At 41.4% G+C, this 24,531-nt stretch overlaps 1 protein-coding gene across 1 annotated transcript in view; it reads right to left on the bottom strand.

The window, feature by feature from the left end:
• Positions 1-24,531, bottom strand: part of LOC134622834 (uncharacterized) — an 822,926-nt gene that overhangs the window by 686,956 nt on the left and 111,439 nt on the right. The window contains 2 exon segments of the mRNA XM_065470170.1: positions 6,436-6,609; positions 7,651-7,824. Coding sequence (XP_065326242.1) covers positions 6,436-6,609; positions 7,651-7,824 — 348 coding nt within the window.

The following is a 24,531-nucleotide window of genomic DNA, read 5'->3' as shown; positions in this document are numbered from 1 at the left end:
TGGTTAGAACTGCATTAAAAACTAGTGAGCTAATATTTTCAGCTTATATGGCTGAAACATTTTCAAATGATGAGCTTCCAACAATGAGTGAAACAGTAAGAGCATGTGGAGAGTTTGGAAACATCCCATTAAGAAAGAGAAATCAAACATTTGGATTATTTTAATGAGCTCAGACTTGTTGAAAATGCAGAGGAGCTGGTTGTGAACTGAGCTTCAAAGAAACACAACATACTGAGATTCACTGTGAAGCTTTGAGTGGAAAAAGACAGAAAACAACATGTGGATCCTGGAATAATGGGAGCTTCCATCTTTAAAGGACTGAAGAGGAAGAAGTTTACAAGGAAGCATTTAGAAGAGTTTCAAACATCAACTGATTGAATCCATGAATCTGAAAACGTGTTTCTGAGTGAACGAGACAGACATGTACAGACTGAACTATCTGTTCAACAGTCAGAGTGTTTCTCTAACAGGAGACACTCTTTACACTCCACTCAGCACAGGGACACTGAGGAAGCAGGAGACCTGAACCTAAACCCAGCATAAAGAGTTTGAGTGAATGTGGTGTTGAAGGTGTGGAGGTGGATCAGAGTGTCAGAGGAGACTCTGTAGAAGGACAGAGTGCCAGCAGGACAGTCCACATACACTGCTACTCTGTTAGAGACAGAGGAGGAGGAGGAGGAGGAGATGAATGTTTGTCTGTTATTGTGCCAGACAGAACGAGGACCATCATCAGTGCAGTACAGACTCCAGGACTGATCATTGTGTCCAAACCAACAGTCATAACTGCCTCCTTTCCTTCTGATTCTTCTGTAACTCACTGATAAAGAAGTGTTTCCTCTCCACTCGACCTCCCAGTAACAGCGACCAGTCAGACCATTTCTACACAGCAGCTGAGGCCACAAACCATCAAATCTGTCTGGATGATCAGGATATGACTGAACCTCCTCCACACGCGTCACCTTCCTGTTGTTGTCAGACAGTTGGAGGTTTGTGTGCACTGTGTTTGTGTCGATTGTGAGTTGACAGGAATCTGATGGAGAGAACAAACACAATCCAGCTGCAGTTATTGATCCATCATCTGTTCATTGATTGACACTTTGATGATGAATCCTGACATGATGAAGATGGTTGAATGTGTGCTGCTTTGTTTTCATGAATCCCATTAAAAACACACTTACACTTCCTCAGACCTGGTCTCAACCATTGGACTCCAGCAGGCTCCACCCTGAAAGGAGGAGGGGTCAGAGCAGTCAGCATGCACACATGGACATTACATGGCTCTCATACACACACTGTTAGACAATGATAGTAGAACAATCCAACATTTTCACAAATACACTTCAATCCATACGTGGATCAAACTGCTGATGATTTGGACTGATCCTGGATCTGTCAGTACAACACTGTATTGAATGAAATATTTGAGTTATTGTCGCATTACTGACAACTCAATGAAGACAAACTGGCAAGTAGAAAATCATTCATTTTACAATATATATTCTATTCCATCAAAATAGGCTCTCGCACAACAACAAGCACTTCACCAGAACACCGCACTCATTGTTATGGGAGATTTTAACAGAGTAAATCTCAAACGCACATTTCATAACCTTCACCAGCACATCACTTGCCCCACCAGGGGCACTAGGCCATTAGACCACTGCTACACTCCATTCAATGACTGCTACAAAGCAAATCCGCTGCCGGGATTTGGAAAGTCGGACCACGCCGCCATCTTCCTTATGCCTGTTTAAAAACAAACGCTAAAGCAGCAAGCACCAATCAGGAGGGCGGTCGCACGCTGGACTGACCACTCAGTGACCATGCTGGAGAACGCACTGGATGACGCAGAGTGGGATATGTTTCGGCGCAGCTCTGATAAGATCAACATGCTTACGGAAGCGGTTGTGGGATTTATCGGGAAACTAGCAGATGACACAGTTGAAAGAACTATCATCTGGACGTTTCCCAACCAGAAGCCGTAGGTGGATAAAAACATCTGCGACACTCTGAGATGATGCACCACTGCCTACAAAGAAGGGCTCGTCTCCAGTAATATGGACCAATACAAGGCTGCATCTTACAAGTGTGCAGCATGGTCAGAAAGACAAAGCGGAGCTACAACAGTGTGACTAGGAGTCTTTAAAAGGAACTGCGGACAATCACGGACTATAAACAACCAGCTTTTTCAGTAATGAATGCTGACGCTTCACTGGCTGTTGAGTTGAACAAGTTTTATTCCCGCCTTAACGCTGCAGGAAATAAAACAACAAACAGCTGAATGTGAGCAGAGTGCACCAGTGAAACCAACGCTTTCATCATCACAGAGCATGCCGTGAGTAAAGTTTTCAGGAAAGTGAACATCAGAAAGGCAGCAGGACGAGATGCAATCCCTGGCCAGGTCCTGAGAGCCTACATTGACCAGTGTTCACATGTGTAAAGTGCTTTGGGGTCCTTAGGGACTAGTAAAGCGCTATACAAATACAGGTCATTTCACAAAGATCTTCAACCTCAACCTCTCTCTGGCCCAAGCAGAGATTCCCACGTGCTTCAAAGAGTCCATAATTGTCCCTGTCCCAAAGAAACAACAGCCCACAATGATTACCACCCAGTAGCACTGACTTCAATTGTGATGAAGTGTTTTGAGAGAATGGTCAGCCCTGGGGCAGACCCAGGACACGCTGGAGAGATTATATCTCTCGGCTGGCCTGGGAACGCCTTGGTGTTCCCCCGGATAAGCTGGAGGAGGTGGCTGGGGAGAGGGAGGTCTGGGCTTCTCTGCTTAGGCTGCTGCCCCCGCGACCCGGCCTCGGATAAAGCGGATGAAGATGGATGGATGGATGGTCAGAGACCACATCACTTCTTCACTTCACAATCTAGGACTCAGCTCATCACTGTGTCAGTGGATCCTCAGCTTCCTCACAGACAGACCCTGATCAGTGAGGGTGGGAAAACAGGTCTCCCCTCCATCTCACTCAGCATTGCAGCGCTTCAGGGCTGTGTTTTAAGCCCCCTGCTGTACTCACTGTTTACTTATAGCTTTGTAGCCACATCAGACACCGCCTCCATTGTCATGTTTGCTGACGACACTGTTGTTGTGGGCCTGATCTCTGACAACATTGAGAAAGCCTACCTGGAGGAGATTAGGAACCTGGACACCTGGTTCCAGGAGAACAACCTCCTCCTACACGTCAGCAAGTGTATGGTGCTGATTGTGGACCTCACCACAAAGCAGGGGAGGAATTATGAGCCCCTGATCGTCAGTGGGACGCCAGTGGAGAGAGTGGACAGTTTCTGGTACCTGGGTGTCCACATCCCTCAGGACCTGTCATGATCTAGTCACATTAACACCGTGGTTAAGAAAGCCTGCCAGCATCTCTTCTTCCTCAGAAGACTTACACACTTCCATCTGCCACTGAGGGTGCTTAAGAACTTTTACTCCTGCATCATCGAGAGCATCCTGATGGGAAACATGGTTTGGGAACAGCACCAAGCAGGACAGACAAGATCTGCAAAGAGTGGTGTGCTCGGCCGAACGCATCATTCGATCAGAGCTTCCTGACCTGCTGTCCATCTACACCAAGCGGTGCAAGACCAAAGCCAGAAACATTGTTGGGATGGGAGAGGTCCATCACAATAGACTGTCCTCACTGTTGAGGTCTGGGAAGCGCTTCCACTCCCTTGAGGCCAAAACAGAGAGAATGAGGAGGAGCTTCTTCCCCCCGGCTATTCGAGCTTTGATTATAACATAATGATTTGTTTTCTTTTGATAAAGCCTGGGAACGCCTTGGTGGTTCCCCGGACAAGCTGGAGGAGGTGACTGGGGAGAGGGAGGTTTGGGCTTCTCTGCTTGGGCTGCTGACCCCACGACCCGGCCCTGGATAAGTGGAAGAAGATGGATGGATGGCATTTGTGCAGGACGGCTTGCCTTTAAATGTACAGAAAACATCTCCCTGTAGTTGTCAGCTTCTACCACAGCTCTGATTATAACACAATGATTTGTTTTCTTTTGATAAAGCTAGGCTAACAGTTTCCCCTGGTTCCAGAGTTTATTTTAATTTAGGATCAATTTGTCCTCGGCCTATCTGTAAAGAGATTAATCTAATCTAATGTGGATCACAGGTAGAAAAAGATTTTTCCCAAAATGCTGCACTGTTAAATATACTGAGATATCTACAAATGGTGACTAAAATGTTCCTGGGTAAGTTTCCATTAGAGACCTTGTACATTACTGTTGCTCGGGGTTAATCGACCAGGACTGCAGAGGCTTCAGAAGTTGGCTATGAATCCCCTTGTTTAAAGATTTCTCCAATTTAAATAAATCCAGTGACAGTTGTCGGTATATCCACTACTGCACAGCAAACAGTAACTGTTCAGAGTTCATTCAGCAAACTTCATTTTCTAAATTGTAAACAAATACAGTTTAAAACAGCATACATGCTGCTGCCACAGTTGGTCTGCTAAGTTGGTTTAATGCAGTATCCTGAACTGTCCATCAAACTGACTAACCACAGGTGCTCCTATGACACAGTGGAAAGAACCATCATCCAGACGTTTCCCAACCAGAAGCTGCGCATGGATAAAAACATCCACAACACTCTGAGATCACGCACCACTGCCTACAAAGAAAGGCTCGTCTCCAGTAATATGGACCAATACAAGGCTGCTTCTTACAAAGTGCGCAGCGCGGTCAGAAAGACAAAGTTGAGCTACAACAGTGTGCTTCTAGGAGTCTGTGGAAGGGACTGTGAACAATAACGGACTATTAACAACCAGCTCCTTCAGTGGTGAATGCTGACGCTTCACTGGCTGTTGAGTTGAACACGTTTTATGCCCGCTTCAACGCTGCAGGAAATAAAACAACAAACAGCTGCACTTGAGCAGAGTGCACCAGTGAAACCAACGCTTTCATCATCACAGAGAAAGGTTGGCATTTTAAAGAAGAAAGAATATAGAATCCACAAAATGAAATAAATCTGCTTTTTTCTTTTTGTTTCCTGCTTGACAGATGGTCAAGTGAAAATGTTCAGACTTTTTGACACCAAATCAAATTCTGTTTAATCACTTATCCAATTTAAGCAAAGCTTGAACATACTGTGATCTGTTAATATAATGTTGTTAGAGCGTTTCTATAAATCTACGGTCTAAACACAAGGCAACAACTCGACAGATTGTTAAACTCCGTACAGTTTGGCATTGACAGCCTGATGTTCGAAGTTTAAGCAGATGAGCAGGCTGTGGCAGGAAATTGAAAAGACACTTAGATTTATCATTTCCATGACCTTTATTATTTAGAGAATGCAAGCCTTTTTTATAGTTTTTCATGCTTCATGTTCCTGCTTTGGATTTCTGTTTCATAAACTTTGTGTTTCCTGATGTTGGACTTTTGTCTTTTGGCCACTTGGGACTCCTTTTTGTCATTTAGCCCCTCCCACCAGAGGTGTGAGCAGAGGAGGCAAGGAAGATATGCAAGGAGAGAGGAAATTTTCTCTTTGTTCACAGCCACTGACATGTCAACAAGGTTAACATGTGAGGAGCGGATCGAAATCGTGTTGATATCTGGTGAAAGCAGTAACCGGGTCATTGGTGAAGTTAACAAACAAAACCACCGCTATTGGTCTGACACTAACCCACATTGGATAGATCCCTCCACTGTTGGAACAACAAAAGTGATGGTTTGGTGTGGGATATGGGGTACAACGATAGTGGGTCCATTCTTCATCAATGGAAACCTCAAGGCCACTGGATATTTGAAATTGCTACATGATGATGTGTTTCCCTCTTTATGCACTGAAGCTGGCACGTTCCCTGAGTTTTTCCAGCAAGATGGTGCACCACCACATTATGGGTGCCAGGTCCGAGCTTTCCTAGATGAACAGTTTCCTGGAAAGTGGATTGGTCGTCATGGGCCAGTTCAATGGCCCCCAAAGTCTCCTGATCTGACTTTTACTTAGACTTTTATCTTTGGGGTCATCTGAAGGCAATTGTCTATGGTGTGAAGATACGAGATGTGCAGCACCTGAAACTACAGACACTGGATGCCTGTGCTGGCATTTCTCCTGCGGTGTTGCTATCATGTGTGAAGAGTGGAAGAAGAGGGTTGCATTGACAATCCAACACAATGGGCAGCACACTGAACACATTTTATAAGTGGTCAGAAACTTGTAAATAACTTATGAAGGAATAAAGGTACGTTGAAACCAAGCACACCATTGTTTTTCTTGTGACATTACCAATAAGTTTGATGTGTCACATGGCCCTCTTCCTATTGAAAAAACAAAAGTTGTATCCAAGATGGCTGACTTCTAAATGGCCACCATGGTCACCACCCATCTTGAGGAGTTTGCCTCTTCACATATACTAATGTGCCACAGACAGGACTTTAATATTACCAACCATGTTATTACGGTGTAATATCAGACGTTCTCTCCATACCTGAGAGTGTCCAGTCTCCAGCCTGGATCCTTCAGTCCAGCCGACAGCAGCTTCATTCCTGAGTCTCCTGGATGATTGTAGCTCAGGTCCAGCTCTCTGAGATGGGAGGGGTTGGAGCTCAGAGCTGAGGCCAGAGAAGTACAGCCTTCCTCTGTGATCAGACAGCCTGACAGACTGCAGACACACACACACAAAAAACTCCATTTGAAAACTCTTCAGTGAACCTTTTTCTTTGTTTTTCTTTTTTCAGATACAACAAATCTCGCTCATGTTAGAGTTGATGCTTTTGAGATTGTCATTTGTGCCAAGATATATATAACCATTGCTTGTGTGTGTGTGTGTGTTGATAACATGTTTTTCCTTATTAGGTTATATAAGCTTCTGTGCATACATGAGAAGCATCCATGTTGCTATAATTTTCCATTATACATTTAGAAACCAAAAGGTTCTGTTCTTCTAAGCGGGAAGAGGGAAGTCAGGTTTGAAGTTGTTGCTTGGATGGGCGAGTGTCAACACTGCTCAACTGGATGCTTCCCTTGCCGACAAGTAAAACCAATTGAGCTCTGAGTGTCTTGCTTTTTTCGCGGTAATTGGTCTCTGAGACAGCGAGGTCTGTGAGTTTAGACCTAAAAACTCACTCCATCAGTTCAAGTTGCTTTGGCTGCTTGTGCACCTTGGGATTATTTTTATCCTAGCATATTGAACTGCCACAGGCACAACTATGTGATGGTGTATGTTATTTTGCCATTTTAATGATATTTCAGCACAGAAGTGTAGAGATTCACAGTAACATACAGAGGAGGTATTGCAACAGTTTGAAAACATGAGAAAAATACTCAGCAATGTCAACGCTTGCACTTTTGACTTCTCTTTCTATATCAGTGCTGACCTGGGGGAAAGGTACACTGGTGACTAAAAATTGCAGTCTAAGATTAAAGTGTTCTTTGTGAATAATGTGGTATCGTGAGGTCTTTAACATATGAATTGGAATAATTCACTCAGGAAGTAACAAGTGTATGACTCGTCTTGATGCATGCTTGATGCAACTCCAAGATTCATTGTACTGTTATTAAAATCTTAACAGAGAGCAATTCAGAGTCAAATAATCAAACCAAAGGTAAATAAAAGGAACCTGACAATTCTATAACCTTTAGCCATTTAATTAATGTTCTACAAACTCTAAATAATGCCTAGTGGAATTGACTCAATCCTGACCTCAAAGTTTCCAGCGTACAATGTGTACTCTCCACTCCAGCAGACAGAAGCTTCACTCCTGAATCACCCAGGTCATTGTTACTCAGGTCCAGCTCTATCAGACTAGAGGACTGGGATTTGAGACCCAAGGACAGAGCTTCACAGCTTCTCTCTGAGAGGTTACAGACACTTAATCTTGAAATAAAGATACAAACACAAACAAACAGAAAATTGAATTTAAAATATATGGGTGGTGCAGTGATGAGTTATTACATCTGGCAATATAAACTCCTGAATACCAGGGAAAAAATGTTGTCCAATCAATTTTTAAAAAGAAAAAAATCCCCCAATGTTTGTAAGCTAATCAGAAGACTGAAATGGTTTTTTTGGGGAAAAAAAAGTTTTTAATTTTTTAGATATCACATGTCCACTGCAGATGATATTGGAAGGCCAAACATGTAAAACAGAACTTTGACTTTTTTGACTTTGAAAACAATTGCTTCCCCCCCCCCAAAAAAAAGAGGTAAACCTAAGAACAAGAACACACATCCACAGACCAGCATCACTTTTGATTAGTTCTGTTGTGCATTTTTGCAGTGATATTTTAAAAAGCAATTCCTCTTCTTGGAAACACAGAGGAATACCTTGCACTTTGTGCACATCACATATGTTTTGCTCTTGCAGTTGGATCTGTGACATCTTGATGCATGTGTTTCATCCACAATCTCTGGAAGATGTATGGTGCCATAGTGTCTCAGAGCTTCATTTGGCTGTGGTTTCCACTTTTGATGTGGGGGAGTATAGCCATCTTCACTGTCACTTGCACTTCGTGCTTGAGTCTGAATAATCAACTCTTCACCAAGGAGCAGCTTGAAGTCAAGGAACTTCAGTGGTTTCTTCCCCAAAACTGCAAGTCACTCGTATACTGAAGCCACAAGTTGGTGATTGCCAGATCAAAAAAAGTGGAGAACTGCATGCACTGTTCATTTCCGAGTATGAGAGTCCATCCTGTAGAAACTCAACATTCGGTCAACAAGGTCCATGCCACCCATGTTGGTGTTGTACTCAACAATTGCCAGTGGCCTTGGCACCTGGACAAACCTTTTTGTCTTACTCTGACCATCTTGTGCGTGTGTCTTGAGGTTCAGTGTGTTGGGATTTAGAGATTCTTTTATTGCTGCCATATACTCTGCCTTATGATAAATGCATTAATAACATGTTCTACAGTATTATTTTATCAGTAATATTGTTTACAGGGTTCATATTGCATTGAATATGTTTGTCATCACAGTCATTCTATTCACAGGTTGAGTTCATTCTATACACAATGCATAACTGTGCTTGTTTAGAGTTGATGTTCTATCCAAGAGGGTTTTAAGCTTCACTGGTGAGAGTGTCCAGGTGATACATGTTGAGGGAAGATGAGAACATAGCAGGTTAATTGCATGCATGCTTACAATACACATAAATCTAGTAGCAGGCCTGAGCGAGGGCCCAAGTGTCTTCTGCTTCTTATTTGAGACCTGCGCCAATTCAGTCTACTTAGTGATTGAGGACGAGGGTCCATTATTAGCCCTTAGAGGCCCTGAAGCTTGAAGTTATTACCTTAAAAGGAAGGTGTTATCAAAGAGAGAAGTTATATGTCTGTTTATAGTTATTAGAGATGTACAAGATGTACCCTTGTCTGTAAACAATGACTGGACATAATGTATTTTTGACCTGTATTGACGTGTATGTGGGGGTGTGATCCTCTATGCTATAAAACCAGAACTCAGTGTATTTTTGTCAGAGCAAATAAGCCATATGCTGACGGTTGTTCTCCGTTGTCAATAAACTCATCGTTTGATTGTACTTTTCTGGGCCTCCGTCGTTTGTTGTCTGGTCTACAGTTGATCGATCTCGCTTCATTTGGTGGAGAATGCGGGCAACTAAAGATCAGCAGTAAGAGGTACAGGTGTTTGTTGTCGGCGGAGGTCGAGGCCAGATCAGGTGATCGAACGGCAGACGTCACGGTGATGGCTTGACTATTGGGCCCGCAAAAAGGTAAGGCACAAACCTCTTAAACTGAAATTGTGCTGTAGTGGATTATAATTCTAGAATATGTAGTCAAGTGGTCATCCGTTGATCTCTGTTTTGAGTTTTGTTTGAAACGAAAAACTTTGTTGCAACGAAAGTGAAACTTAAGAGTTGTGTTGTGTTCACGGTCGCTCGGAAAAAGCAGTACTGAGCTAAAAGTAACTAGAGATGTTGTTTTAAGGAAATAGAGAGATTGAGCTGTGATTAAGGAATAAAGAGATTATAAGTGTTTAAAAGTCAAGGAGTTGAAGAACTCCCTCCCTGGGAAAGACGTTTCCTAGGATTATACTAGGGGAGGGGCCCCGCTGAGAGTTGTGGCCTCAGATATAGCCCTGGTGATCGCAGAGGATCATTGTTAGGGAGACACTTAATTGTGAGAAAAAGAGTAAAATACCGGACGCAAGAGTCCGAGGAAGTTGATATATGATTTAAGAGAAACTCAGGTCAGCCGTAGGCTTGAGGTTTTGCAGTAAAGCCAGCCGAGCAGTAAAGTGAAACTAAGGTCTGTTGTGTTGAAGTAACTCTGAGAATAAATACTGTGAGCTATGAGAGATGATTAAAAAGTATTACCTGTGCATTTGTGGACCCGCCGTGGTCAGTGAAAATTTGTGGACCCGCCGTGGGCCGAGAAAAGCTGTGTTTTTGTTGATATTCCTGGAGAATTTGCAGACCTGTTGACGTCTCTTAAAGACGAGCAGCGGTGTGTATATCCGGGTTGTAGGGACCCACTCATACAGCTGGAAACCGTGACGTAAGAAACTGTCTGAAATGATTTAAGTGCCAGCAGGTTGCAGGCTGTGTGTGAGAGAGGCTGTAAAAGTCTCTTTTTCCGTTCTTTTTTGCTGGGGAAAAGTGCGCAGTTAAAATTTGGGTGCGGTCACTTCCCCTTTTAATTTTAACAAAGAATAGATACATTGATTAAATGAGGGGTAGATAAAGGGCATGCTCATTGTGCCGGTGTTTCATTATAGGTGCTTGGAAATAGACAGTGAGAGGCCCACGGGGATCCCATTAAGGCTGCTGAAGCATTTTCCTGTTTTGTGAGCGTGCCTTTGGTGATTTTGAAATACAGTATCACTGGACAGGGTGATTCTAATATAAGAGTTATTTTAATCCAACCAGAAACAGAGTAATAAATAAAGCTGTGAGCCTCCTCCTGAGTGGAGAGAATTTGCAGAATTTTTGAGTACCTCTTGTCAAAGAAAAGGGAAAAGAGATTCTGTGTACGGCAGACCGTGAAGTTTCTAGATTAAATCAGAGAGAACTAATGTGGCCGAAGGTTGGATCTGATATGAGGTGAACAGAGGACCGGTCTAAAAGATTAAAAGGTACGCACAAACCTGTTCAATAAGCAAATTTGTGCAAATTGACTGAATTCTAAATTATCTGTTCGCTGAGTAGATGATCTTAACTACTAAATTGGCGCAGTAGGGGTAAAACTGAATTCTCGAGAATAAAGTAAAACATCGAAGTAATGAATGAGTAACTTTGAAGTAATGAGAAGCTTTGAAGCAAGGATAATGAAACTTTGAGGAACAGACAGTACTGAGTTAAAAGGTTATATGGTATTTCATGGTAAAAGAGAAAAAGAGACCAATGCATGTTTAAGAATAAAGAAGAGTATAAGAGTTATTGGTCAGCTTATGGTTTAATAAGTGTCAAATTCCTGTACCTCTTTGAGACTTCAAAGAGGAGCTCCGGCGTGGGCATATGTCAGGTGGTGTTGCCGAGAGTTTTGGGCTCGGTGAATAGCTAATGATCAAGAGGATCATTTTGGGAGACGCTTATTTTTAAGTAAAAGGATTAAGTTCGGACGAGGAAGTCCGACAGAAAACACCTGGTGCTGTCAGGATGTTTAAGTGACACAGAAGTTCAGAAAATCGAGTCAGAAATGGTTTTGTGGCTCTTGGTAAACTGATTTTGAAGGAAAATCAGTGTTTATTGTGCTGAAGTAACAGATCCGGCGCGGTCTGACGGGAAGAATCAGCTGCACAATTCTGAGTGTGCAGTGTTGTTGATATTAACAGATCCGGTGTGGTCTGAGGAAAAGAAATAAATTGGTTAATGGCTGATATATTTATATGAATTTTGGTGGATCTGCTGAGGTCCAGAAAATAATCAATGCGGACTGTGTTTGTTCGAACGTTGATAAATGATCCAGGAAGAATTGCCCTGGGTCTGTGTCTGTGTGTGTGTTGTTCATTGACAACATGCACAGTTTAAAATTGGGCGCTGTTCCTTCCTCTTTTTGGTTTCAAAACACAAAGGCTGTTGGATGAAGAATTACTGTGTGAGGAACGGCTTCACTTTTGATTAGGGAAATAATATGCTTACTTTTGGGTTTATGAAGATCTCGTAACAATCTGGGGGAGATGCCGGGGTAAAAAGAGCGAGCTCGGACGAAGGGGTCCGAGAAAAGAACACCGTGAGTTGAGCAAGGTGTTTTAACTGACTCAGGATTTCAGAGAATCGAGTCAGCTGTGATCTTGAGTTTTAAGGGTAAGTTGATTTTAAAGGAAAATCAATGTTTACCATGTTGAAGTAATTCTGATGATATTACTAGATGTGTTGTGATACAAGTAAAGAATAAGTTGTGTAAAGGTGAACACACAATTGTGTTGAGATGTATGGATCGGCTGCGGTCCACCTGATAAGTTAATACTGGGTAAACTGAGACAATAAACTGTTTTTAAATCTTCATTGGCTGCAGTGAGATACATGTGCTGAAGATTACTGGACCCAGCGAGGTCCATATGATGAAGTTCTTGGGCAGATAAATGACAGAAACAGTTTCTGAATTTTGAGGAGAATTCTGAAGCACTGAGGTTGAATTTTCTCTGTGCTTGGTGCGCTGTGTGGACTTATATCAGAGTTATAAGTCCAAAGGTTATGACCTGGAGGTCATTCATGGTGTTTAAGGAAGAACAGGAATTAGAAAAGGATATTTAATGTCATATTTTGTGTAAATTGAGGAAAACTCACCACATGTGTTCACCTTTTTTCATTTAAAGGGACACAGACATTAACACACACACACACAGTACTTGGGTGTGAGTTACTTCCTCTCTTAATTTTAAACTGCAACACGTGTTCATTGAACTAGAATTTCAGCAGTGGATGAGACAGGATTTAGGTTAGGGCTAGTTAAAGATAAAGATGACCTTTATTAGTCCCACAGCTGGGAAATTTGTTTTGTTAAAGCAAAAGTGCAAAGTTATGCAGCAGAAATTAGAAAACACTGGAATGCAATAAAATAAAGTAGAATAGAATAAAATAGAATAGAATACCAATACTATATACAGCTGAGTAAGAAAATACAAAATACAACTTTGTCAAAGAAAGAAGTGCACATATAGCAGTCTTATTGGACGTATGAGGGTTCTGGTAAAGTACTAGTTCTGGTAAAAGTAAAAACTTAGGTTTAAAGTTTTATGCCCTGGAGGCCAAGAGTCGTGTGTAGAGAAGAACATGACTTAGAAACGGACATTAAAGGTCACATTTTGTCTAAGATGGGGAGAATTGTCCCATATGTGTTTATTTCTCTTCTTTTTAAGAGGACAGACGCAGTTACTGAGTGTTGTCTACTTCCTCTTTCTGATTCTAAGCAAGCATGTTTGATAAAATACTCTTAGGAAAGCGTATTTTGAGTGCTTCTAAGTGTGTGAATGTTGTGAGTACTTGATTTGAATGATTCTGTGTGATTTGTACAAAATAATAAATAAGTAATAATAACTCATAGGAGAGTGGGTGAATAGAGGAGGCCTGAGAGAGAACTGTGTGCGTCAAACAGGAAGTCTGATTATAGCTGGGGAGAGACGTTGCAGCATGAAAACAGAGGAATTAGAGACTGAATGTCATTAATGAATAGAAAACACACGTACACAAATTGTTACAGGTGAAATGTTGGGAATAATCAAGAAGTGAGATAGTATAATATACTGATGAAATGAAGAAAGCAGCTTACACTCCTTTGATTTCCAGAGTCAGTGTGTCCCCTCCCCTCATAGCACCCATGCCCACTTGGCCCCCCGTATCAGGCGAAGCATGGAAGGCTGGACAGCCCATGACGGGTAAGATCCCACCTCGAAACCCTGGGACAACCTAAGGCAAGGCGCAGTCACGATTGCTTGAACCTAGGTCCCTAAGTGAGCTTGGACTCACTGGAGGAGACGGGACTTCAAGGGTAAAGCCGCTGGGGCAGAGGGGGAAATGTCATTAACAATGACGAGTGATGAGCCAAAGAGGGGAGACACTCACTGTCTTTCAGGGTGAATTGTTTCCTGAACCTGAAAATCAAGCTCTAACTTCTGGCTGAGGACAAGGAATGTTGTTATTTAAGGAGGGAGATCAAATTTGGGAAAGAGAAAAACTGACTGTTTAAGTGGAACCTTGTGAGGGAGTCTGAAAAAACCACGAAAAGAAACATATACACAATCACACACACAAATAGAAAATGCGTTAACCTTAGAATACAAAAGAGCTCATGAAGATTAGATAGCAGGTTTAGCATAGGAGTCTGTTTATCATGTTGTCCAACTCTCTTAGTGTGTAGTAAGTTTTCAGAAGAGAAAATTTAGAATTTAGTGATGATGGTGTGCAAGTTGTGTGGTGTTTAACGAGATTTTCTGTGTATTGAGCAGGTGAGGTGATGTTAGTTGACCTGAGAGTGTCAGGACCCTGAAGAACTTGTGGCAAAATGTTCTGTGTTCAAGATTGTTGAGGTTGTTGTTGTAGTGATGGGTTACTTCTATCGGTTAGATTTGTTTCGTTTTCTTATTTTAATAGAGGGAGTTTTATCAAACATGCACATGTCTAAGGGGGTCCATCATTTTTGTAACAGTGCACTTAGAAAAACCTGTCAGGTGATTTTGTTTTGTGTTTTGATGAGCTAATAATCAGCTCTCTTTTTCTCATTTTTGTTCTAAGCAGGCCTGCAAAAGAGTGGATAACAGCGCTGAAAATTCTCAGTGACCTTCTCCAGATTACAATAGGCAGAGGAGAAGGCTAAGTATCTGTCTAAAAGGATTGCCGCGAGCCAATCCAGTCTAAAAGCAGAAAGAATTATTTCCCTAAAAAGAAAGTAAAACAAATAAATGAGTTGATGTTGCTGAGAGTGAAGACTGAATATTTGCGAGATAGTCTCCACTGTCAGCAATACCTGATGTTAATGCATGTGAGTGAATGTGTGTAAATGGATGGTGACTGGACGGACGAGGCAGACCATAGGTTGGACCGACTGGACACTGAGATAAAGACTGGACTAAGGTTAGACACATGACTGATAATTTTTCTGTTTTAAGTTTTCTTTCTTATAACACAGGTTGGATCATAAGTGGGGAAAAACTGAGTATGAAATGTGAAGTTCTGGTTAACACACAGGTTTTTGTTTCTAGGAAGTTCCAAGGAATGCAGGCTGTGGATGGAGCCAAGAAAAGATTTGACATAATGATTAATTTGATTTCATTCCTTAAACACAGGTTTGAAGGGCCGGAGCATGTCACAAAAGGGGGGAGTTATAGGATTTAAGGTTTAATTTGAAATGGGTTTTAGGATCGTTTTATGACGTTTGGGGTTTTTGATAATTTAGATATGGTAAAATTGAGGCAGAAATTGTTATTCTCATGTTCTTTTTGATCTGTTTCTATGCTCAGATGGTGATGGTTTATATCTTACCCTGGGCGTGTTTAATAAAACTAAAAGTGTTGCTCACACACATGAAGGACATGGAGATTAAGTAAAGTTAATATAAAGGACAGAGCCCAAAACATGATATGGTGAAACAACTTTGAATGATTAAAGGAACCTTAGATGAATATAGTAGATTAGTGAGGTGTAGCAGAGAGAGGCTGTTTGTTTTCTATCCTTTACAGGAGAAGAGTTCAGGACCACAGCGACCACAGGGGTGGCAAGAATCCTGGAAGCCTGAGATCGAACGGAACCAACCAGAGAAAGGAGAGAAACAGAGCACAAAGACACCTAGTTGTTTATATTACAAAGAAGATCAAAAGCTTGTTAGACATAGGTTATAATGGAAGCATAAAAGGGATGAGAGGAACTTTACATAACATAGAAATCCTGCAACAATTCGTAAATTGCCCAAACACAGTGTTCAGACCGGATATGCGCTACCCGTTAAAGGGGTCGAAGAAATCAGGCCTAAGTTTGAAAATGGGTTAACTCGATAGAGGATGTTTCCAAAGGTTGAGAAAATAATGTAGGACCTTTTACCAGGAGAAAGCTAATTGTATCTTTTACACTTTACAGTGTGCACTGAGGGAAGTCAGGAATAGTTTAAATTAGGATTGAAAAAAATTAAACTAGGTGAAAAGGGGGTGTAGCAAGTAGATTTAGGGCAGCTCACAGCCTGGCGTAAACGCAAGGTGCCGTAACACAGCTTAAGTTATTTGTTTGATTTATTTTAAACATTGAAAACATACAACCCGTTGAGGAGACAGATAGGGTTGGGGAATTGAAAGGTTTTGTTTGTTTAGCATAATTTCTTTTGTTATATTTTAGCTTTAACAGGGAACATGCCTCTCTGGAGCTTCTCTCCTGATGCTACCCTGCCAAACACCCTTATCTATAGAGACTATGTCAGCTCCCAAACAGACAACAACAAACCAAATCTAGCAATAAACAACTTAAACATCAATGGTAACAAAGCAAGAACAATACAGAATCCACATCTGAACCGAAGAATAAAACAGTGAAATGTGGATTATTAAATATTAGGTCTCTCTCTTCAAAGCCTCTGTTAGCTCACGCCAAGCGGTCGCAGCAGATGGCTGCCCGTACCTGAGCGTGGTTCTGTCAGAGGTTTCTTCCTGTTAAAAGGGAGTTTTTCCTTCCCACTGTTGCCAAAGTGCTTGCTCAAAGGGGGTCACATGATTGTTGGGTTTTTCTCTGTATCTATGAAGCGCCTTGAGGCAACTTTTGTTGTGATTTGGCGCTATATAAATAAAATTCAATTGGATTGTATTGAAGTAAACTTAAATGTGATAAATTAGGAATTAGTTCATTTCTCGAGTGAGAAATGAAAAAGGGGGACTGGTGTTAGGAATAAAAGAAATATTTTTAATGTGTACTTTAATAATGAAGGCTTGTAGAGCAAGGCTACCTTTGACTTACAAACAAGAGCTCAGCCAGACTGAAAAACAGGAAGTTTTAGTGCACAAGGCATATTAATAGATATAGACACAAAAAAGAGGAACTCCCCACACAAACAATGTTCAAGACTGTGTGACGTGTAAAGTACCGAAATAACACCATATAAGTCACAGCTGATGATTCTAATGTTAGAGAGCTCTTGCAACTGGCGTTTGAGCTGTGCAGAGGTCTCTCACCCCCGGAAGATGATTGAATAAAGAAAGACAGGTACTTATGTATGTCAGCATAAGGTGGAGTCCAACAGAAGCAAGGCACCCTACATGCGCACAGCATGCAGCAGGGGTTGCCAAAATAATATAGAAAACAGCACATGCAGTGAGAGAACACCCACTAAAAGTTCTGACTACACATAGTGTGGTGGCATATGTGAACTCGCAGGCGTTCACTATGACATCATTAGCACAACAGAGACTGAGTAAAGTTTTAGATGCTCCAAATCTGACATTTACACATGAAGGAATTAATATGGCAGATTTAATGGGATCAGGAGAACCTCATGATTGTACTAAGAAAGCAGAAGTTGAAGGGAAAGTCAGGGAAGATTTAAAAGCAGAACCTATCCCTGGAGCTGAAGATTGGTTCAGAGATGGCTGCTGTCATCGTGATGAAGAAGGATCGAAAGCAGGCTATGCTATAGTCTGCAAACAAGGAACTGAATTTGAGCCCACGAGGAGCTCCAGCAGTGGAAGGAGCCACGCTGGACTGGTCCTTATGAGGTCGTTGCCAGAACAACTATAGCAGTTCAACTGAAAAGGAAAGGCGATACCTGGTATCATTGGTCGCAGTGTGCACCAGCACATGAGAGGTTGGTAGAGGAAAACCCCTCTACACCCAACACAGGTGGTAACGAGCAGAGGCAAAATAAATCCTCTCACCTGTGCAACGGGCCAACCAGTAGTCTACCTGGGAGGCCGAAGAGAGAAGAGGAGCAGCGCAGAAGGTCACCACACCAGCAGAAAGGAGCGGTGACAAGTTGAGGACTCCACAAAAGCAGGGGAGTTTCATTCCAGGATATAAAGTTTATATAACATGATGCAAACACACGAGTCAGAGACACGTAATGAGAAAACTGATTAGAATGTTCCTTACAACTACATGTTTATTGTATGCAATGATATTAACTATGGTTGTGTTGTTTATTGTCTATATTTTGCAGGGCACTCTGGACCACTTGTCTGAACACGGAGGCCAGTCCAGCCCAGCGCTTCCTGAGACTGTAGTTGCTAAAACGGGATCGGTAAAAAACACAAAAGCGCGAGGTGTCAGGTAAAGGTGATGAGTGTCTCAGCATGAATAATGGCATAGAGTTGAATTATGGTAAAGGGTCTACCCGCTCATTCACATTTGATTTGTGTGACGTTATTAAGTGTACAGGAGCTAGTAGTAGTTGGAGAGAGTATGATGTATGGGTCTGCAATTACCCCATGATATGCTTAGGGTAAATTTAGTTGATGCAAAGTCTAAGCCGCTCGCAGAAAGCTTAATCACCATTCTGACTGATCAGATGGTAACTTCGGGAACAGTAGCTCAAAAGGAACAGGAACCAAAAGGGAGAGTACTTCTGACAACAGATTACTTTAGACTGAAGCCTAAGGATTTGATAAAGCGTGCCACCGGTTTCAAGGACAGTAACCTCTGGCTTGATTGGGTGGCTCAAAATGCTAGAGAACAACATGTATCTGACTGTGTTGCCTGTGCTTCAGTTAGGCAGGTAAAGGCTATTCCACAACACAACACACGTACCTTAGCCGCCAGAGGTAAGAGACATATTTTGGCCAAAAGAGGGACCCAGGGTACACATGCATATGACCCTAGGTTAAACTCTCCGACCTGGATAGACTCTATTGGAGTGCACAGGGGAGTTCCAGGTGAGTACAAGCTGGTAAATCTGATAGTGGTAGAATTTGAAAGTATATTTCTTTGGGTGACACCTAATAAGAATGTTGATCGCATTAACTATGTTCATTGCAATCTGCTGAGACTCTCTAACCTAACCAGGGATGCCATGATGGGGTTCGCAGAACAATTGGGTCCGAGTTTGCTGATGGGAAATCGAATGGCCCTTAACATGAGAAGGGAGGTGTGTGCGCCATATTCGGAGACATGTGCTGCACTTTTATCCCCAATAATACTGCCCCAGATGGCTTAGTAACCCGAGCTCTGGAGGGCTTGAAAACTTTGTCTAAAACTATGCATGAACACTCAGGTATCGAAAATCTGCTGGCGTCCTGGATGACATCTGTGTTTGGACAATGGAAAGGTGTGGCTATGTCAGTGATGTTTTCTTTGACTGTACTTTTGGGAATACTGGTCATCGCTAGTTGTTGTATCATTCCTTGTGTCAGAGGATTGTTGGTAAAAGTAATGGCGAGGGTTCCTAACCCTGGCTGGGTTGAGGGCATCTACCAGATGAACTTAGAACCCATAGAGTGGGCCAGGGAGTGGTACAACATGAGGTATGGTGACATTCCTTGTTGGAATGTCAAAAGAGGGAATGTTGGGATTTAGAGATTCTTTTATTGCTGCCATATACTCTGCCTTATGATAATTGCATTAATAACATGTTCTACAGTATTATTTTATCAGTAATATTGTTTACAGGGTTCATATTGCATTGAATATGTTTGTCATCACAGTCATTCTATTCACAGGTTGAATTCATTCTATACACAATGCATAACTGTGCTTGTTTAGAGTTGATGTTCTATCCAAGAGGGTTTTAAGCTTCACTGGTGAGAGTGTCCAGGTGATACATGTTGAGGGAAGATGAGAACATAGCAGGTTAATTGCATGCATGCTTACAATACACATAAATCTAGTAGCAGGCCTGAGCGAGGGCCCAAGTGTCTTCTGCTTCTTATTTGAGACCTGCGCCAATTCAGTCTACTTAGTGATTGAGGACGAGGGTCCATTATTAGCCCTTAGAGGCCCTGAAGCTTGAAGTTATTACCTTAAAAGGAAGGTGTTATCAAAGAGAGAAGTTATATGTCTGTTTATAGTTATTAGAGATGTACAAGATGTACCCTTGTCTGTAAACAATGACTGGACATAATGTATTTTTGACCTGTATTGACGTGTATGTGGGGGTGTGATCCTCTATGCTATAAAACCAGAACTCAGTGTATTTTTGTCAGAGCAAATAAGCCATATGCTGACGGTTGTTCTCCGTTGTCAATAAACTCATCGTTTGATTGTACTTTTCTGGGCCTCCGTCGTTTGTTGTCTGGTCTACAGTTGATCGATCTCGCTTCAAGTGCCATAGGCAGAGGATGCCATGACAACTGGCTTGTTGTCCAACCACTTAACCCTTTAAGACCAGTCAGAGCGGGAACGCTCCGTTTTACGTAACTATTTTTAAATGCCCGTAGAACTGCATCCACATGAGCTAGCGCAATAAAAAAATTTTTTTGCATATGACACCGGAGGAGTTGTACTTACATCTTATTTAATTCAATTCAATTTTATTTATATAGCGCCAAATCACAACAAAAGTCGCCTCAAGGCGCTTTATATTGTACAGTAGATCGCACAATAAGAAATACAGAGAAAAACCCAACAATCATATGACCCCCTATGAGCAAGAACTTTGGCGATAGTGGGAAGGAAAAACTCCCTTTTAACAGGAAGAAACCTCCGGCAGAACCAGGCTCAGGGAGGGGCGGCCATCTGCTGCGACCGGTTGGGGTGAAAGAAGGAAAACAGGATAAAGACATGCTGTGGAAGAGAGACAGAGGTTAATAACAGATATGATTCGATGCAGAGAGGTCTATTAACACATAGTGAGTGAGAAAGGTGACTGGAAAGGAAAAACTCAAAGCATCATGGGAATCCCCGGCAGCCTACGTCTATTGCAGCATAACTAAGGATGGATTCAGGGTCACCTGGTCCAGCCCTAAATATATGCTTTAGCAAAAAGGAAAGTTTTAAGCCTAATCTTGAAAGTAGAGATAGTGTCTGTCTCCCGAATCCAAACTGGAAGCTGGTTCCACAGAAGAGGGGCCTGAAAACTGAAGGCTCTCCCTCCCATTCTACTTTTAAATACTCTAGGAACAACAAGTATGCCTGCAGAGCGAGAGCGAAGTGCTCTAATAGGGTGATATGGCACTACAAGGTCATTAAGATAAGATGGGGCCTGATTATTTAAGACCTTGTATGTGAGGAGCAGGATTTTGAATTTAATTCTGAATTTAACAGGAAGCCAATGAAGGGAAGCCAAAACAGGAATAATATGCTCTCTCTTTCTAGTCCCTGTCAGTACTCTTGCTGCAGCATTTTGGATCAGCTGAAGGCTTTTCAGCAAGTTTTTAGGACATCTTGATAATAAAGAATTACAGTAGTCCAGCCTGGAAGTAATGAATGCATGAACTAGATTTTCAGCATCACTCTGAGACAGGATATTTCTAATTTTAGAGATGTTGCGCAAATGGAAGAAAGCAGTCTTACATATTTGTTTAATATGTGCGTTGAAGGACATGTCCTGGTCAAAAATGACTCCAAGGTTCCTCACAGCGTTACTGGAGGCCAAGGTAATGCCATCCAGAGTAAGAATCTGGGTAGATACCATATTTCTAAGATTTTCTGGGCCGAGTACAATAACCTCAGTTTGATCTGAATTAAGAAGCAGAAAGTTAGCAGCCATCCAGGTCTTTATGTCTTTAAGACATTCCTGCAGTTTAACTAATTAGTGTGTGTTACCTGGCTTCATGGATAGATAGAGCTGCGTGTCATCAGTGAAAATTTATGCTATGTCTTCTAATGATGCTGCCTAGGGGAAGCATGTATAGTGTAAACAGAATTGGTCCTAGCACCGAACCCTGTGGAACACCATAATTGACCTTAGTGGGTGAAGAGGACTCTCCATTTACATGTACAAATTGGAGTCTATTAGATGGATATGATTTAAACCACTGCAGCACAGTACCTGTAATACCTACAACATGTTCTAATCGTGCTAATAGGATATTATGGTCAACAGCATCGAACGCTGCACGTTATGGGGTGGCTGTAGCTCAGGTGGCAGAGCAGGTCAGCTATGATCCCAGGCTGCATGCCAAATATCCTTGGGCAAGATACTAACCCCAAGTTGCTCTCCGATGCGTTCATCGGAGTGTGAATGTGTATGAATGTGAATGATAGATACTTAGCACTTGAGTTCAGAAAAAAGTGCTTGTGTGAATGGGTGTGATTGGGTGAATGAATTAGTTGTATTAAGCGCTTTGAGTGCTCAGAAAGAGTAGAAAAGCGCTATATAAGAACCAGTCCATTTACCATTTACTAAGGTCTAGCAGGACAAGCACAGAGATGAGTCCACTGTCAGAGGCCATAAGAAGATCATTTGTAACCTTCACTAAAGCTGTTTCTTTGCTGTGATGAGCTCTGAAACCTGACTGAAACTCTTCAAATAAGCCATTCCTCTGCAGATGATCTGTTAGCTGTTTGACAACTACTCTTTCAAGGATTTTTGATATGAAAGGAAGGTTGGAGATTGGCCTATAATTAGCTAAGACAGCTGGGTCTAGAGATGGCTTTTTGAGTAAAGGTTTAACTACAGCCACCTTGAAGGCCTGTGGTACATAACCGATTATTAGAGATAGGTTGATCATATTTAAGATTGAAGAATTAATTAATGGCAGGACTTCTTTGAGCAGTTTTGTAGGAAAGCAGTTTTGTAGGAAAGGGCATTGGAGAGTGCCATCAGTTCATCCTAGGTCACTGTTTCCTTCCACATATAGCTTTGCAAAAGTTGCATAAAAAATGTTTGCAGCATCAAAAACATAATATTCCAGAAACACGCTTTGCCGATCCGATCAGCTGTTCATAATCCTTCCTACGTTGGAATAGACGTCAGCGCAAACTATCGTATGTCCACCATTACCTGCCCCAAACCGGAAGTTATGTCATTTTGGCGGGAAATGTAGTTTTTTTGCCTTCAAGGCCTTATAAGCCTATACTGGTGTTTTCAAAAGTCATGTTTGACTTTATGCTTTTCTATATAGTTTCTGGGATGCTTAAAACTCAAATTGCACTGCTGTAAATAGTTTATTTTGTTGCACATGCTGTTTTTTTTTGTTTTGTTTTGTTGCATATATGCATTACAATATTTATTTTCATTTTTCTTGCAGTATATAAAAATTGGTGTATGTCAAAAATAAAACTTTGAAGACACTCAAATAAAATTTCCTGAGGTTGGAAACTACTTTGTGCAACTTTTTTGCATTTATACTTTTGAGGTATAAACCTCTGAAATTTCTCTAACTAGAAATATCTGTGAAAAAAAACGAAAACAATTTTATTTGTTTTGTAGTTTATTGCACAATTTTGCTATTTATGTAGTTACTATGGACTTAAAGCATACATTTTATTAAAATTTGGACTATAACGGTTGTATTGATGTATATCAACTTGAAATGCTCCCAAAAATGGCACCACAGCATTTAAAAATATAAAGATAAGCTCTGGCAGACTTGGTTTTATGGTAGGTCTTAAAGGGTTAATGACAGCAAGTTCAGGAGGACTTTGTCTGACCACCATCTCTGATGCCCCTCTTTCTTTCTTCTTGAAGGGCTTATCCTCTATGATCTTGCACTCCTTTGAAATCCTGTTACTCATGAAGGTTCCAGTTCCAGTCAGCCCTTTCATCTTTAGGGTGTCAAGGAGGTTGATAGTTGTAAAGATCCTGTCAAAGAACAGGTGGGTTCCTTGGGGAACAGACTCTGCCAAATTAAGAACAGCTTGCTCTCCATTGCCCTTTCATCCTGTATCTCTGAAGGTAGTCTTTCCTTGGTAGACCAAAAAGTCTAAGACCAAACCAGTTGGCGCGGCTAAGACACAAAACACATTCAATCCAGTTCGGTATGGCTTGCCTGGTACATACTGGCCCAGTGGGCAGCGACCAGTATATGAGATCATTTTTTTCATCAATGCACAATTTTTCTGTTCTAGGTAGACTCAGACATCATTGCCTCACTTTGGCCAATAGGGGCCTGATTCAGACAACTCAAGATCTGAATTTCCCTCAACAATTTGTAATAAAAATATTTCTGCTTCTAAAAACAGACTCCCTTTCTAATCATTTGAAGAAACAGAAAACAATTGAGGAAATGACTACAAATATCCACTACAGAGGACATTTTTTAAACACTTCAATACTATACTAAAATAAAGTTAAAATTAGGCATACTATGTTTTAAAGTGTTATTAAGAGACTTATCTAAAATATATTAACAACATCTATAGCCAAAAATTGCACAATAAAAAAAGTTTTATGCACTTAATTTTCTATTTCCCATTAAATGTGCTTGCAATGATGGCTACCATGTTCCTTGATGAAAAAACTAAAGTTCCCAAAGACCCACCCCTTCACATTTGGTATTATTGGAAAGCCCTAAATGTCCTCCTGCGATACCCGAGGGAGGTAATTCTGTAGTATGCAGTGGATGGGAGATATTGAGAATTGTTTCAGAACTAGCTGGAATTGCTATTTCTTTAATTTAAGCATATCAGAAATTTGGCAAATTACTGTGATTTAAAATAATGAAAAATAATATAAAAATATATAACACTAAATGGATAAAGCTAGCATTTAATAGCTAAAAGTTTTAATTGGTTGATTATATCATTTGATGAAAAATAAATATCCTTTGATCTGACCTCAGAGTT

Source organism: Pelmatolapia mariae, linkage group LG3_W (genome assembly GCF_036321145.2).
Source record: "Pelmatolapia mariae isolate MD_Pm_ZW linkage group LG3_W, Pm_UMD_F_2, whole genome shotgun sequence".
NCBI classification, from domain to species: Eukaryota; Metazoa; Chordata; class Actinopteri; order Cichliformes; family Cichlidae; genus Pelmatolapia; species Pelmatolapia mariae.
This window is presented reverse-complemented; position numbering and strand designations above follow the sequence as displayed.